The sequence below is a fragment of the Pempheris klunzingeri genome, chromosome 16, assembly GCF_042242105.1.
Source record: "Pempheris klunzingeri isolate RE-2024b chromosome 16, fPemKlu1.hap1, whole genome shotgun sequence".
Classification (NCBI taxonomy): domain Eukaryota; kingdom Metazoa; phylum Chordata; class Actinopteri; order Acropomatiformes; family Pempheridae; genus Pempheris; species Pempheris klunzingeri.
The window spans coordinates 1,301,713-1,317,040 of record NC_092027.1 but is presented as its reverse complement, the minus strand read 5'-3'; the positions used below and the strand labels follow the sequence as shown (position 1 = coordinate 1,317,040).

The window sequence follows — 15,328 nt, the reverse complement described above, 5'->3', positions numbered from 1 at the left end:
TTACCCAAAACACAGAATACAAAATGAATCCTGCTCTGTATTTCACAGCTTTGTGCATCTCTAAGATTAGACATTTAGCTTTTATTAGTGTTTATTTGACTTACTTTGTTTTTCAGATCACATTTTTTGCAGCTAACTGCTGGATATTAATGTTTCAACACATTTCCATAAGATCTTTACACTATTATACACCAGCACACACAGTTCTGTAAGCCTTTTATCCCTTTGAACACACTGCTGTCATGCAGCATTAACAGCCCCTGAAGCCATCTCCTGCCTGTGAACTGTGCATCAAACACAGCTGGACGGTCCAAGTGTAATCAGAGTGCATCAGGAGCCACGCTGAGACGGACTGAGAGCGTCAATCCCCGTGTTGTAATGAGACAATTATCCCCAGACTGTTTGTACAGAAGAATCGTCCAAATTAATCCGTAATGACGCGCCGGCCGTCTGATTGCCCCCACGGAGAAAGGAGCACGTCCAGGCAGCGGGGGCTTCCTCTGATGAGATGAGCAGTGAGTTTGACACATGAAGAGAAGGAAATCTGACTTTGTGTTCCTCAGCCAGTGGGGGAGATATGAGAGGAGCAGGCGATCCACTCCACAGGTAACCTTCTTTGAGTAAAATCATGTGACTAACTGTCGGTGAAACATACTTACACCTTGATATGGTTGCTAAATCCCTAATGTGCAGTTAGCTCGGCTTAAACTTCCCCCAGTGATCACATCAGTGCCTGTTCTCACCTCATTAATTATCATCACTCGAGTAAACCTGCAGCTCTGGAAGCGTCACCTGTTTGGAGCTCCTCAATCACTCATTTACATAAAAGATGATCAAACCTTTGTGAACACCTTTTGTTTTAACACTTGTGGAACTACAAGCACATGTTAACTAGCATAGACTGTATATAAGAGTTTTAAGGTCGTCGCCATCTTGGTATTTTAGAGTCAGAAGGGAGGTTTCGTTCCACAAACACCCCCCTCTTCCTGGTGTATCTTCCTCTAAATGGACCATGATTTACTGAATGAACGTCCTGCTGTGCTGAAGAAGACTGTAAACTAGAGACTGAGAGCAGAGACTCAGCAGGAGAATGTTCACTGAGCTGATAAATCAGGAGAGAAGTCGGCTCATTTCCTCGTAGAATTCTCAACAACTGGACATCTGTTTGCAGCCAGCAGGTTTAAGGTTCTTCAGCATCGTCTTCACTTTCAGACCCAAACCACACAGTCAGTGTTAACCAACTGAAAGTGGATCTACAGAAGGGAGGACATCACAGTCCTACCAGCACAACACTGGAGCTGCAATGGAGGAACTCACTTTAATCTAATTATTTAGAGTTATGGAGGACTTACACACATAACTTTGATTAAGTCTTCAAACTGAAGACCAAAAAAGCTTTACAAAGGAAACCATCTTAGAGGGACGGGTGCATCATCTTCAGGTGTGTCACCAAAATATAATATAATCTAATATGTCCAAACATTCATGAGAACACAAACCAATGCTTGTGGAAGCTCTTCTCAGATGAATCTCCACACTTTTTCAGACAGGATTAACATTCACAAAGCGTGTGCTCCACCATCCACTCCTTCAGACAGGGACTCCATCCAATCAGAGCACAACAGAGTGAACTGGCTGAATGTGAGCCGCTCCTGCTACAAACTAAACAAGCTGCTTCTTTACCACGTCTGCCTGAGCACCAGCTTTGTCCCACAGCTCTCAGGTCACACTGCTCATTTCTCTGCGTCCGTGCAGCCTGTGTGATAAACTAACCTTGACCTTTACTCCCGTTAGAGATGACAGCACTGACGGTTTCTTTGCTGAGTGTGAAAAACAAACTCATACAGACCAGTAAAAGCTCTTTCTTGCCTTCATGATATGTTTGACTGAACACTTGACTCTGTACAAAGTTATTATTCTGGATGTTACATCTGGTACACTTGGTCCTGTTTATAGTCTATATTAGTCTTTGTATTTATTTACCTGCAGCACACAACATTTTGTACGTTTTTATTTTGCTTATTTACTGTTTGTATTCATGGTGGTGGTCACTTTAACTTCTATACTACTGTAACACCAGAATCTCCCCCCGGGGATCAATAAAGTACTTCTATCTATCTAGACGTGTTGGAGAAGATGTAACTTTGTCACCAGCTGATATTAAAGCTGCTCCATCGTGTCGCACAAGCGGCGACACACCTGTCACCGAAGCGCTGCTCACAATTCTTGTCGACATATTCTTCACAGGTACGTCGACACCTCCGGGGACGGAGTTCACACTATTATCAACACTGAGCTGAGAAGAGGCAATCTGAGAGTGTGTGTGTGTGAGTGAGAGAGACAGACAGTAAGTGAGTGTGTGAGTTATAGAAAGAGAAAAAGAGTTTGATGTTTTTTTAATGAGAACTCCTCAGCTCATAGCTACGACATGAGATGTTGTGCACACGTTGGTTATGTCACGAGCACAGCGTCTAGAGGCCACCCAGGATAATACGTTAGCTAGCTAGCAAGCAAAAACACTGAGAACTACAGTGACAGTTGAGAGAGACAGAGAGTGAGACAGAGAGTGAGACAGGCAGGTCACTGAGGCTTTCACTGTTCATTCTGACCACACATCCGTTCTTCTCCAGACGTGAGCAGCTGTTTAAACTCTGGGATCTTAAAGTTTGCTTCTATTTATCTGTTCGTTTCGTTCATTCGGCAAAATGGCAAAAACAGAAAAAGGTTTTTTTATGCCTGGCTGTTAAATGTATAAAATATTAGATTGATGGATCGTACCGTGACATTATGGTCTCGACCATCACATGACGTGCTGCATGGCAGGTTTCATATTCATCTAAAGAGCTAATTCAGATCAGTGTGTATACTCTTCTTACCCAGGAGGCTTTGCTGCTCACTGATCGTTTAGACTGAGGCTACAGGAAGTAAAGTGGTGAACAGGTAGAGAGCGCTGATTGATCATGAAGAGGTTACCAATGAAAGACGCATGGGCAAACAGCAGGACGGCCGTCAGCACAAAGCCAACAAGCATCAGTGGGACAGAAAGTGGACTCCTTGTTAACTGGGGGACGACTACTACTGCACAGGTAGGTGGGTGGGAAGGTAGGATGGCAGAAGAAAATGTATTATCATTCAAACAAACGTGCAAGGACAAATATAATTCATCTGCCACTCACATGAGAAGGAAGGAGAAACTATGAGAGAAAGAGAAAGGCCTCGTCAATGAAGAAAATTAAAAAAGATAAAGGAAAGGAAATGAAACAAGACTAAAGCAAAATCAGGAGTAACAAAAAGACAAAAACAGAGAGAGAGAGAGATACAGTGAGGAAAAAGGAAGGACAGAAGAAGAGCAGGAGTGAGTCAGAGTAAAAGGATGAAGCTGGAGTGAGATAACGACGTGGAGAGAAAGAAAGATACAGAGGAGGGAAAAACAAGGGAGTGGAAGAAGAGAGAAAGCCTGAGACAGAAAAACAAGGGAGTGGAAGAAGAGCGTCAGTCTGCGGTAAAAGAAGGAAACAGTGATAATGAGAAGGTGACAAACACTTCAGCACATTACGATGCTGATTAGATGTAAAGACAGAATATATTGTACTGATAAACACTGGCTTCCTATTTAAATCCACACTCCAGACGGCTCCACACACCCCGTGTCGTCCTCCCTGCCCCCCCCACCACCACCCGTCTCCCCCCCCCCACCCCCCACCACCACCCGTCTCCCTGCATCCCTTCATTTCTCAGCTCTAAATGAGGATGTCACAGTGTCCAATAGAAGGTGATGGTGATTCACCTGCGGCCGCCTTGCCTGCATTACGCCGCCCCCCCCTCAGATTGCACTAAATCAACATCACTTCTCCACTCTGCCCCCCCCCACACAGGTGATTAAGTGGTTCATCATTCATCTTTATTTGTGGCCTGTTGAGCTGAGCTGATGTCTCACATCACACGTACAATCACGACCCCCCCACATGTAGTTTAATCAGATTTCCACCTCGTAAAATGTTCATTCTGCCCCACAACTAACCACTGAACATTATTCTGTGCCCCCCTCCCTCCTCCTCCATGCTACCTGTTCACTCAGGTGTAGTAGCACCTTCGACCTCTTCAGGTGTTTGTTATCCACACACACACACACAGCTTGTGCAGACTAGTTGGATAAGATTTGTGTATCCAGATAAGAGTCTTTGCTCAGATATTCTTTTATCTAAACAGTTGTTGCATTTAATTCAGGCAAAGTTTATCAGGTTGCTGATATATAAAGAGTCCCTGAGCCAAACCATGCTATGTTTACTCTGTTCTATCATGTTGCTGCTCAGTGTGTACTCACATGTGCCCAACATGATTAAACTAATATTTATTTTCATTCCCTTGTGATGGAAAGTGAAGCTTTTTCTGGTTCTGATTGTGTTAAGTCTGTAAAGCTGTCTGAGACATCTGGTACATTTAGCTAAAAAAAAACCTTTTAAATAAAATTAAAAAAAAGCTTTCGCAGAGAAAACATGTTCATATTCCTGAAACAAGATTTTCAAATGATATCCAGCACTGCACAGCCGGTAATAATCTATAAACCCCTTCTGAAAGTTATCGACCTTCACAGTATTTCCCCGCCTACACATCAGCATTTGGCCGAATAAGCAACAAAACAAATAATTCTGTTTGCACGGCCCCGTACTGTGCACACGAGACGGACAACCCCAGCAAATCAACATGTCCAGTTATTGACGTATGCAGCAGTGCACGTCCACGTCTTCACCGTCCTTTTGCTGCCGTTGATGCCGACAGGTTTACCCAAACCTGACCACATCATGGCAGCACAGACACCAGCTGTCCAGGTAAAGAAGGAAACATAAACTGCTTCATTCTTGTAATGGATGAGGCAGAAAACGCTGAAGGTGTGTGCTGGAGTTATTTTGACAAAAAAAAACTTGGACAATTGAACTTATTCCAAAGTTTTCAAAGGGTTTTTGAAGATTAATTTGAAGATGCATTTTTAATTTTAATCTTCACTGCTCAGTTTACATTAATATTTTAGGTATTTAGCTGCTGCTGGTTCCTAAATCCACCTAAACACAGGAAAGGCGTCCGCTCAGCCCGATGGGTGCAGCACTAATGCACTTTTGTGGACACTTAATAAGGTCCCTGATGAAAAGGCACACAGCAGTGATCTATTAATGCACAGGCTGAAGCGTGTGGATTCTTTTCCTATTATCGCACTCGGATGTCTTATATCTCTGGTTCTCAGCAATGAAGGTTCACCAGCAGGCTCGTTCAGGTCGACTGTCAAAGACCACGAGAGGAAACACAAGCAGAGTTTTCTGAAATAGGATCTGTACTTGGATGAGCATCATTTTAAAGTCCCGGTCCACCTCATTATGGAGTCTGTTCTTCAAGCTGCATCCGACGGTTGGAAAACGTTTCCAGACCACACAGCCGGTGTGAACGCATCCAGGAGTGTGAAGCTAAATCCTCCTGGACAAACGACGAGGGGGGAACTGATGCTGAGACAAGAACACAGTGCTCTCTCCAGATAACTGAGGAGGCCTGAACTAAACAACTGTACACACACACACCTGAAGAGTGGAACATGAGCTGTGATTTCATTATTCGTGGCCTGTCCTCTGCTGACATGGTCTAATTACTGTGGACGAGGAGTTAGACCTCAATAGATGTCAGTCACACACACACACACACACACAGGTCTGCTCAGACTGAGTGTGTCTATAATTGAGCCTTTGACCAAAACACTGAATATTGAATATCAGGCTGAACGAAAAAGTTTTCCACTCATTCCAGTTACAGTAAATAACCCACGGACGGAGTAACATGAGTGGGAAACGTGTTGCCGGAGTCACTCTGAGGGGGGAACACACCACACCAGGCCTGTTTCCTCCCCGGTGATGCACCACAACCGGCTCCAGGGTGCGTGGGTCTACACCTCACCTCATATATGAACATAATAATATCACCAAAGTCCCATTAGTAAGATGTTACGTTACTTTATTACCGCTAAAAGTAATATATTACTTGTGGTGGTCATGGCAACACTTCCTCGCAGCACTGCTCATAACTGCATTACCAAACAACACTTATGTAACTCTGATGACCGAGAAGGTGACAAAATGTTCTCTTTGATGGATTACGGAGCTTTCCAGTCCAAGCAAGTTGATTTACATGGTGCGGTGAGCAGAACTAATGGCTGCCTAAAAGAACCTGATCTAAAAAGTGACAGTACTGTGAAATGTGTGAGATTTACAGTTATGGGTAACACACACACACACACACACACACTTTCCAGTGTGATTCCTGTGCACAGGTGAGCAGACTAGAGCGTGATGTAACTCAGACCAGCAGCCGTGATACAAATACAAACAGCGTGTGCTAATTCAGGCGGGTCACTGAACCGTGCCCTTGGATAATTTGGATTCCAATGGGGTAAGATAGTGATAAGAGTGATACAGTAAAAACAGAGGCTCAGTATGTTTTTAGAGAACCGCAGCGAGCCCACACCTGCCTGCTGCTGCAGCGCTGCCAAGACGATGCCCTGAAAGGTGACACCGAGCGCAACTGCAAACCTGAAATATCCTCAAAACGATCAATGCAGAGCGCACATTTTTAAAATAAATCTGATTTCCTGGAGGTTCTTATTTAAGCAACAAAACAAAAACCTGTGTGTTCAGAGTCCACCTGTGAGGTTTTCAGCCGATCACACACCTTCTGAAGAGTTTAAGGATGTTCAAGACAAATCTTTACACCTTTAAAAGTTCAACACAACCGTCTCCATCCCAGAGTAACGTGTCAATCAAGCTTTAGTCAAAAAAAAAAAAAAAAAAGAGACGCTCGACATCCATCGGCGAACCCATGGGCAATAGCTGTTGCCACGGCAACTACCGTGAGCCGCACTGTTTGTTTTTCCTGATCTCCATCATCTTCAGGAGGGATGAAGTTATTCTGTACGAGCTGTTGTTCAGAAGCGCTGCTCGCTAAAATAAACCACACTGTTTTAACCCTTTAAAGCCGGAACCAGGAAATAATTGCCAGAAATTTCTAATTTTTTGAAACTAGAGTGTTTATTGAACCTTCTGACAAACTACAAAACAAAAATAAATAATTTTTGAGAGTGTTAAAAGTCTTAATTTGTATAATTTTTGCTACATCCGGCATTTTTGTGCAATTTATGCTCAAAGTTTGTTTATCTGAAACAAACAAAATCATATAAAACACAAAAAATATCACACTGATGATGTAGAGGTCTCAAAAACTCATGTATGAAATATGATACTTGGCATTAAAGGGTTAAAGCGGCTCATTTCTCCTCAGGCCTGTGAACTTTAGAGTCATAGTTCAGCTCCGGTGCCTGTCTGAGGACTACTACAGACTAAATAAAGACTGCTGAACATACTTTAGAGGGACTTTAGAGGTCTGGTTCATTTGTCTGTGGTCACGGAGAAACGTGAAGGTGGCAGCTTTACTCCGACACGATATCTCATGTAACTCCCCCTCCTGCCATCTTCTGAGGGGACAAGCCCGGACATAAAACGCTGGCCTGGCTGTCAGAGCAGAGTTTTAGGCGTGGCACGTCATCAGACGTCTCCAGAGGGAGCGTCACTTTCCAGGTGTTTCTCTAAAACACATCCTGAAAGGGTCAACGGGAGGTTCTGCCACAGCAGGATCTGGTGGACTGGTGATGATTAAAAGGGATCTGGGTGCTGGAGAGTGTCAGGATGTGACAGCTGAGAGCTGTTGGATTCATCTCCTTCACTTCACTGACAGTAAACAGGCACTAAAATAAAGAGAAGCTTTTCTTCACCTTTACTTCATACAGACCGAAGATGAAGTTTGACCAGTGCGCCGACACAAAGGTCGGCAGGTCGGGTGTCTAAACCTCCACTTGTTTAACAGTCAGTGTCTCCTTCATCTTCATCTTCATCTTCATCATCTTCTCCTCCGACAACTCACAAAACTCTGTGTTATATATGAGAATCTTAAGGCCTCGATCTGCACCGTCTATTCATTACAAGCAAAAAGAAACTTTAGGAATAAAGATTCATCTGTAACTTTTTCTAAAATCCTGTTACTGTGTTGATAACGCAGTAAAAATAGTTTTTAAATTACTGAGGTGACATGAAAGATTCCCTATAAATGATATCCAAGTCATCCATAGGAACAGTCTGAAAAGTCTGAGCAGATTTCAACTTTGATCTGCGTCCTCTCAGAACTGTAGCTGCTAAACTGATATTCACTCATTGCAGATGTTTAACTATCTGCATGTATGCGAGCCAATAAAAGACAAGAAACTGAGGTAGAACATTGTCACATATATGATTTCAAACATCACCGTTGGATAGTTTGTCCACCAGATCAGTAACAAGCTCATTTTCATCTTAGTCACAACTGTTAAACTCTCAAATCTTTTATCACATGCAAGTACGTTTGCTTAGACTGATCACACATGACAGATGGAAACAGCTAATTACACCTGAGCTTCTGTAGTAGCTTAATCTTAATCCACAGCGTCTGAACCCTGGAATATAACTGGATCACTATTGGAATCTGCAGTAACTGCTGTGAATCCATCTAATTGCAGCCGAGGAGCAAGCGTCAGACCTTTGAACCACCACCTCTGGGGCGTAAACAGCAGAGCCTGGCGGCCTTCAGGGCGAGTTAGCGGTGCCCTGTGAGCACCTATGTGACCTGCAGAGACGAGCGTGCAGACGTGCACGACGACACCAGCAGACAAACAAGCGAGCAGCGAAATGCTCAGACTGACAGCCATGCAGGCAGGCAGGCAGGGAGGGAGGGAGGGAGGGAGGGAGGCAGCTGTTAAAAGGGCTGAACAGCAGCAAGACAGCAGCCCAAGACCAGGCCTGCGAGGCTGGAGCTGAGGTATTCAGCAAGTGTGGGCAAGGAGCGAACCGGCAGCTATGAACCCGGAAAACCAGGCAGAGAGAGGTGAAGCTGTGAGAGGGGAGAGAGAGGGAGGCAGAGACGAAGAAGAGAAGGGTGAGGAGAGGAATACAGGGCGGGATAAAAAGAGTGCCGAACTGAATTTGATATTTTAATTGAAATTGAATTCTCATCACCTCCAGAAGCAGCAGCAGTGTGTGCAGGCAGGTGTGTTTAGGTACGATCGACTCCCCTCCTAGAGCTCAGGCACAATAATAAGCCTGTAAAGGTGGAGGTTTGTCTTCTGATCCTTCAATATTAGAGAGAAGATCGGTGGTGAATTCAAAGTGCAGCATCGTGGCTAAGAGAGGAACAAACAGGAAGTCATCCCACGTAGCCTTCAGATTTCACCTCAATATGAAAACTCATTCATTGCATGAAGTGATACATAAACAGTAAGTCTGTGTTTTCATAAGGAGGGAGGAGGGAAAAAAGAGGAAAAAAGCCAAAGATCAGAGAGAGCAATGAGGAAAAGTGATAGAGAGGGAAGAGAAGCGCTGTTCAAACAGAGATAGTCAGGAGTGAAGAGAGAGCTGGGGGGGGTTTGACGACGGGGCTGTGTGGGAGGAGTGTGTGGGTTCAATAAGACGAGCGGAGAAAGAGAAGGTGGTGCTGGGGTGGAGTCAGATAAAAAAAGCAAAAGCATTTCATCACCGGGTGGCTCCTCTCTCCTCCATCTGTCCCCCTTCAGCCCCTTTAGCCAGTTAGATCCAGCTAACAGGTGACTCACACACACACACACACACACACACACACACTCTGCACATGCTTCACACACACACACACACACACTCTGCACATGCTTCACACACACACACACTCTGCACATGCTTCACACACACACACTCTGCACATGCTTCACACACACACACACACACACACACGGACATGGTTGCCTGTACAGGAAGGACCCCTGAGTGTTGAGGATTTTGCTCCTGCCCAGTCGCTCTGAGGATGAATTATGACTCACTGATTTCTCTCACCTCCACATGATGAAGCGGTGGAGAACGTACAGAGGGCAGCAGTCAGAGCAGGAACACTGAGCAGTGGAGCCAGCAGCAGAGTTCTGGAGAAAGGACGGAGAGTCCAGGATGGATGGAGAGATGGAGCCGGCGAGGACTGAACTCTGCAGAGGAGTTCATTCATTGATTCATTGGAGGTGTGTTTCAGCAGAGGGGGGGGGGGGGGGGGGGGGGGGGGGGGGGGGCTGTAGCTCCGTAACACAACCTCATCAATCTGTAGCAGACGTTCTTCACACTGCAGCCATATTTTACATGTTTGCTCATGTTTCCAGCAGCATTTTGATAGAACCATGATATCTCCAGGTGACCAGTGACACCCGTGGTGCAGGCAGACTGCAACATGTTTAACTCAGGCTCTGCTGACCAACTTTCTGAATGAAGCCCTGAATTATGTAGCATCAGAGGGTCCTCTCTTTAAAAGGCACATAAAGGCCTTCGGTCTGATCCTCATCGACTGCAGACTGTTGTTGCAGACTCACACAACCTCCATTTAACGTGCAATTAGTGTTTAAAAGATTAAACAATTGATCCAATTAATAACATTTCTTTTAATTGAAACATTTGCTGGTTCAAAAGTGAGAATTTATGGTTTCATATGAATGTAAACATCATTTTCTGCCAAACTGACTTCTCCCACTAATTTTTTCTTCATAATAGTGACAGAAAAACTCTCCCTTCTTACTTTACTCCACTGAATATTTCGGACATTTTCCGGCCAAATGGCGACTCTCCCTGCCAGAGAAGCCACGCGACGCGACACGACGCACCGCGGGATCTTTGAAACACATCACCCACTGTTACTATGTTGGTCCCAGTCAGAGCTCCACTAATGGCCTCCCTCCTCCAGTGACGGCTTCTGGACGCCTTTGTGTTCACATGTGACTGTGGTAAAGTGGAGGAGACAGCTTGAGGGAGAGGATGCAGGCAGTAAGCAGAGAGAACACACACAGCAGGTGATTCTCTCACTAGATTCACCTCCAGCTTCTGAGTGAATTATGGAGCAGATACTCCATGTTGGAACTTATATGAAAGACAACACATCTAACCTGAGGTGGAGAAGGAGGCTCAGGACCCAAAGGCCAGTCAGCAGATTCCAAAACAGGTAACACATCCCAAATTTCCAAATCAAGCAGGACAGATACTGACATCTGTGTTCATTTTCACCCTCTAGAAGTGCTGCGACAAAACATGGAAGCTTTGACTATTTGTCCCGTCTGACTTTGATGTGCTTCCTTTTACAGTTTTTAGACTAAATATCAACATCTATTTTATGCAAGTTGTGTTTTTTTTGGTTAATAATGTAACATAACTTTTACCTGAACATGTTCTCATATTATTAATAACTGGTGTTAAAACAAATAACTTACAATATTTACTTATATTCTATTATTACACACCAACACTTAGCGTTCATATTTGCTAACATTAGCATAAAATGTGCTTTATTTTTTACCTAATTTGTTTCTGATGTAGCAGTAAAACCTTTAAGTCATCTAAACGTATGTACCCTCTAAACTAAATACTTCCTGACTGGGACATTAGTGATGCCAGTTTATTTCTAATGTCGCCCTGTGCAGAAAATATGTGTTTCACATGCTGCTCTGGAAGCGTATGTTTCTCATAAATGAAAAAACATTTTTAAAAATATAGTTGTTAGACTGTTAAGACCGACACGACGTGACACATGCAGAGAGGAGAAACAGAAGGACGCTGACGCAGAGCAGCAATCTTGCAACACCCAAGCAGCAGTAATGAGTCAGACAGAGGACTTTTATGGAAGTCCTAGCTGTAATTATCTCCACGTTTTTGGATCACATCCCTTCAGACTCGCCGCTCGCCTTCTGCCGCCGCTCTCTCTGCCTTAACTCGTCTGGAGAAGCGAGTGCAAACACAGCCGGTGGAGTCTAGCATCCATTTTAAAACATCTGTCGGGCCATAAGTGAGGAGACACGGCTGACGTCGGATCTGTTACAGTTTGGAAACGCGTCACTCAAACATCTCGAACATCAGTGAAGTTCTGATGCACAGAGGCAGCTGTTCACTGCTGATGCTTCTAAATGTCCCATAATGTCACAGCACATTTCTTAATTAAGGCTGCTGCACTGGACTTGATCCTGATTAATATCCTAAGAACCACTAAAATCCATCCTCATGCTGCAGCCCTGTCAGCAGGTTCAAGTCATCTAATTATTACCCAACATAAGCCATCACAGTTCTGATTCTGAGCCACGGAAACACGACTGAAACTAATCACAAAATGTGAAAAACGTGGAGCTTTTGATTCTGCGGCAGCTCCTCATTTTTAAATTCCCTGCAGTAAAAGTCTGTTTGTGTCTGAAGCTCGTTCCTGCACCTTGTGACCACTGAAACACATCTTGAATCCTCTTGCGGCCGTTGCTCACACTCGCTAATTTCTCCACGAGAGCAATAAAGTTTAATCTAATCTCACGTCTGACGCGGCCGCAGTGAGAAAACTGGTAATTGTGTGAAACCTCAGACGGGATTAAAATGACCCCAGGAAGTCAGAGTTAACTCAGTAATTTCAGTCAGAAGCAGAGAAAATTCCTGATTGGTCTTTTTTTTTTTTACCTCCAGACAGCAAAAACTTTACAAACCCATCACCAGACCTTGCCAGGAGAGGTCTGGTGCTGCTGGGAGGAGAAGAAAATCCCCATTTAGAGGATTCAGGCTGTAATTACATGGGCAGCGATGAGGTGAGGAGAAAAAATGAGATTTGTACAATTTCATCAAAAGGAAATCTAAACTTGCTACAACAGACAAAAAAAAACACGACGGGCTGATTGAGACAGCAACAAGTAGTTCAGATCCTCTGGTGAAGAAAAGATTTAAATTGCAAAGTATTTATCCTGTTGTGACGATTTTCAGAGCAGAAGCTGTAATTTGGGTTTGAGGCAGCGGCGGAGCGTCTGCCAGGAGTCCCATCTGCACCATCATTAACACCATTCCTCCATTTCAAGGCTTCACAACACAACACAACACAGCTCCACTCACACAAAAGGGACACATCGCATTTTCAAAAGCTGCAAAGGAACAAGAGGCTTCTGTCGGCAACACACGGCGAGGTCACCATCCCCCAAACTAAATGTTTAGTGAATTATTTTTTGTTCTGATGCACAGAATTCACAGCAAAGAGCTTTCAGTGCACCAGCCCTCCAAGCAAGGAGCAACACCTTTATGTGGTTGTGTTATAAATGGCGTAGCCCGGTGTGGCTGACAGTATGGAGGAGAGTCACAGTTCAGGAAGTCAGGCTTACCTGCTCGTTTCCTCGTTCCCTGTCTTTTGCTGGCGGAGGCTGATTGTGCTGCTTACCATCACTTTCAAAATGATAATAGGCTTGTTTACCACACATTTGCCCCATTACCGCAGGCTCTTGCTCGACTTCCCCTTTGTTCGCACCATTTCATTTCCTTTCCCTCTGGAACGAGGCTCGATGCTTCTCGCCGCTCGGGCCCCTTCTTCCGTCTTCATGTGTGTGAAAACGGTAATCATAAAGCGTCGTGATAAAAATGGCTGTTTCCAAAAATGGCCGGACAGACGGCCTCCGATTTGCAGGCCGAATCAAACTTCTCCTCAGCTTCCACTTACCTGCTCTTGTTGTGAAATTGCTCTTTTTTTCTGCGTCTGAATGAGGTTCTACATTGGAGCAATCCTTTTAAAAACTCTTGTGGACAAAAGGAGGAGGCGGCTGTGTCGTCTACAGGAGAGCTGAGCACAGAGATGTTTCCTCTCAAAGTTGTTTTTGAAGAATCTCCTTGTTGTTTCACAGAGGGGGTCTTGACCACAGGTGGAGGAGTCAGTCTTTTCCCTTTCAGTGTTTCTGTTCACCTGGTTTGCCTCCAGTCTCCAGTGGATCTTACCTTCTGAGATCTCGTTGTTCTCCTCGGTGACACGGCTGTCTTTGGTCCTCTGGGACTGAACCATCTCCACGCCTGATTGCTGAGCTGGTAGAAAAAGACACACAATGCAAGGATCTACATTAACGAGTGGATGGAAGAGGAGAAGCTTGTCTGCCATGTACGTCAATCAACTTCTGCCAATGAATCAGCAAATAGAAGAGAACAGACCGTAAAAATGCACGAGATAATTAAGTGTTTGAGGAGACAAACAGAAGACGTTAAGAATTAAACTGACCAGAATACAGAAATGTAATAAGAGTGTATTAAAGCTGAAAGAAAGAATCCAACTGGCAGCGACTGAAGAACATCAGATGTGCTTATTTTGATTGATGAGGCAAAGTGAAATTAAAGTTCAGAATCTCAGTGAACCGACACTGATGGTTTCTGTTTCAACACCTCCAATGTTAGTTTTTTAGTAGGAAGAAGTGAAAGCAGTAGCACCACACTGCAGACTGTGACTGAATAAATATACTTCCCATCACTCATTTGAACCCTTTTTGTAAGAGACATAATCTTTCGCTGTATAAAGATGAACTACTACAGCACCATGCTGACACCTGCCCCCCCCCCCCTTTTTGATCTCTTCTTCACTTAGCTGGACTGCCAGACAGGTTTTAGTATCTGCTGCTGCCAGAAACAGAAGCAGCACCAGTGACTGTGGCGGTTAATGTCAAAGAGCCACATCCACATTAGACCTCATAAGTGCTGCACCCTTTTCCATTCAGGTGGTGGTGCAACAGCAGAACGTTTGTCAGTACAACAGCCCGTGCAGTAGTGAGCTGTGTCTTTACTTCTGGAGAGCAGCATGATATTCTAAACGCTGAGTCAAAGAGCTTTTTCACCTGAACACGAATACATTAGTGGAGGAAACACAGCAGCAGCACCTGTGGATTTCTGCATTAAGACTCCCGTTTAAAAAAGGTCTAAGTGTAGTATCTCCTTTTCCCTGAAGCGCAGTACGACAAGCAAACATCAGCAGGTTGCTGAATGTCAGTGACTGAAGCAAAGTAAACAACCCACTTGGCATATTTCTGCATTCACATCCACCGCGGTGAGCCGAGGCTGCTGCTGCTGCTGCTGTTGTGCTTATTGTTGTTGTTTTGCTGCCGTTTGAACTCTTTCCTGCTTTTTCTCCGTCCTCCACCGAGCACGCACCGTAAACAGCATTAGCCAAATAAACTAAGTCTAAATCTGGCACTGGGTCACATAGCGCGGCCAATCACCAATCAGTGATGTCACAGCAGGTATTCTGCCAATCGCAGCTGACGGGAAAACACCTGCTGTGACATCACTGATTGGAGGTGCTGATCAGATCAGCAGCAGTTTTCTGTCACATGTAACCTTCCACACCAGAGAGGTTGTCGCTCTTTCTTCTACATTTCAGTTCATTTATATCCACTTATATTCAGCTTGACCTCCGTAAACCTGCAGGCTAGAGAGGTTTTTCT

The 15,328-nt window shown here is 44.5% G+C and overlaps 1 protein-coding gene across 1 annotated transcript in view; it reads right to left on the bottom strand.

Moving 5' to 3' along the window:
* LOC139215277 (collagen alpha-1(XIV) chain-like) overlaps positions 1 to 15,328 on the bottom strand; it is a 119,568-nt gene that overhangs the window by 88,023 nt on the left and 16,217 nt on the right. The window contains exon 4 of the mRNA XM_070846190.1: positions 13,842 to 13,925. Coding sequence (XP_070702291.1) covers positions 13,842 to 13,925 — 84 coding nt within the window. The remainder of the gene's footprint in view (positions 1 to 13,841; positions 13,926 to 15,328) is intronic.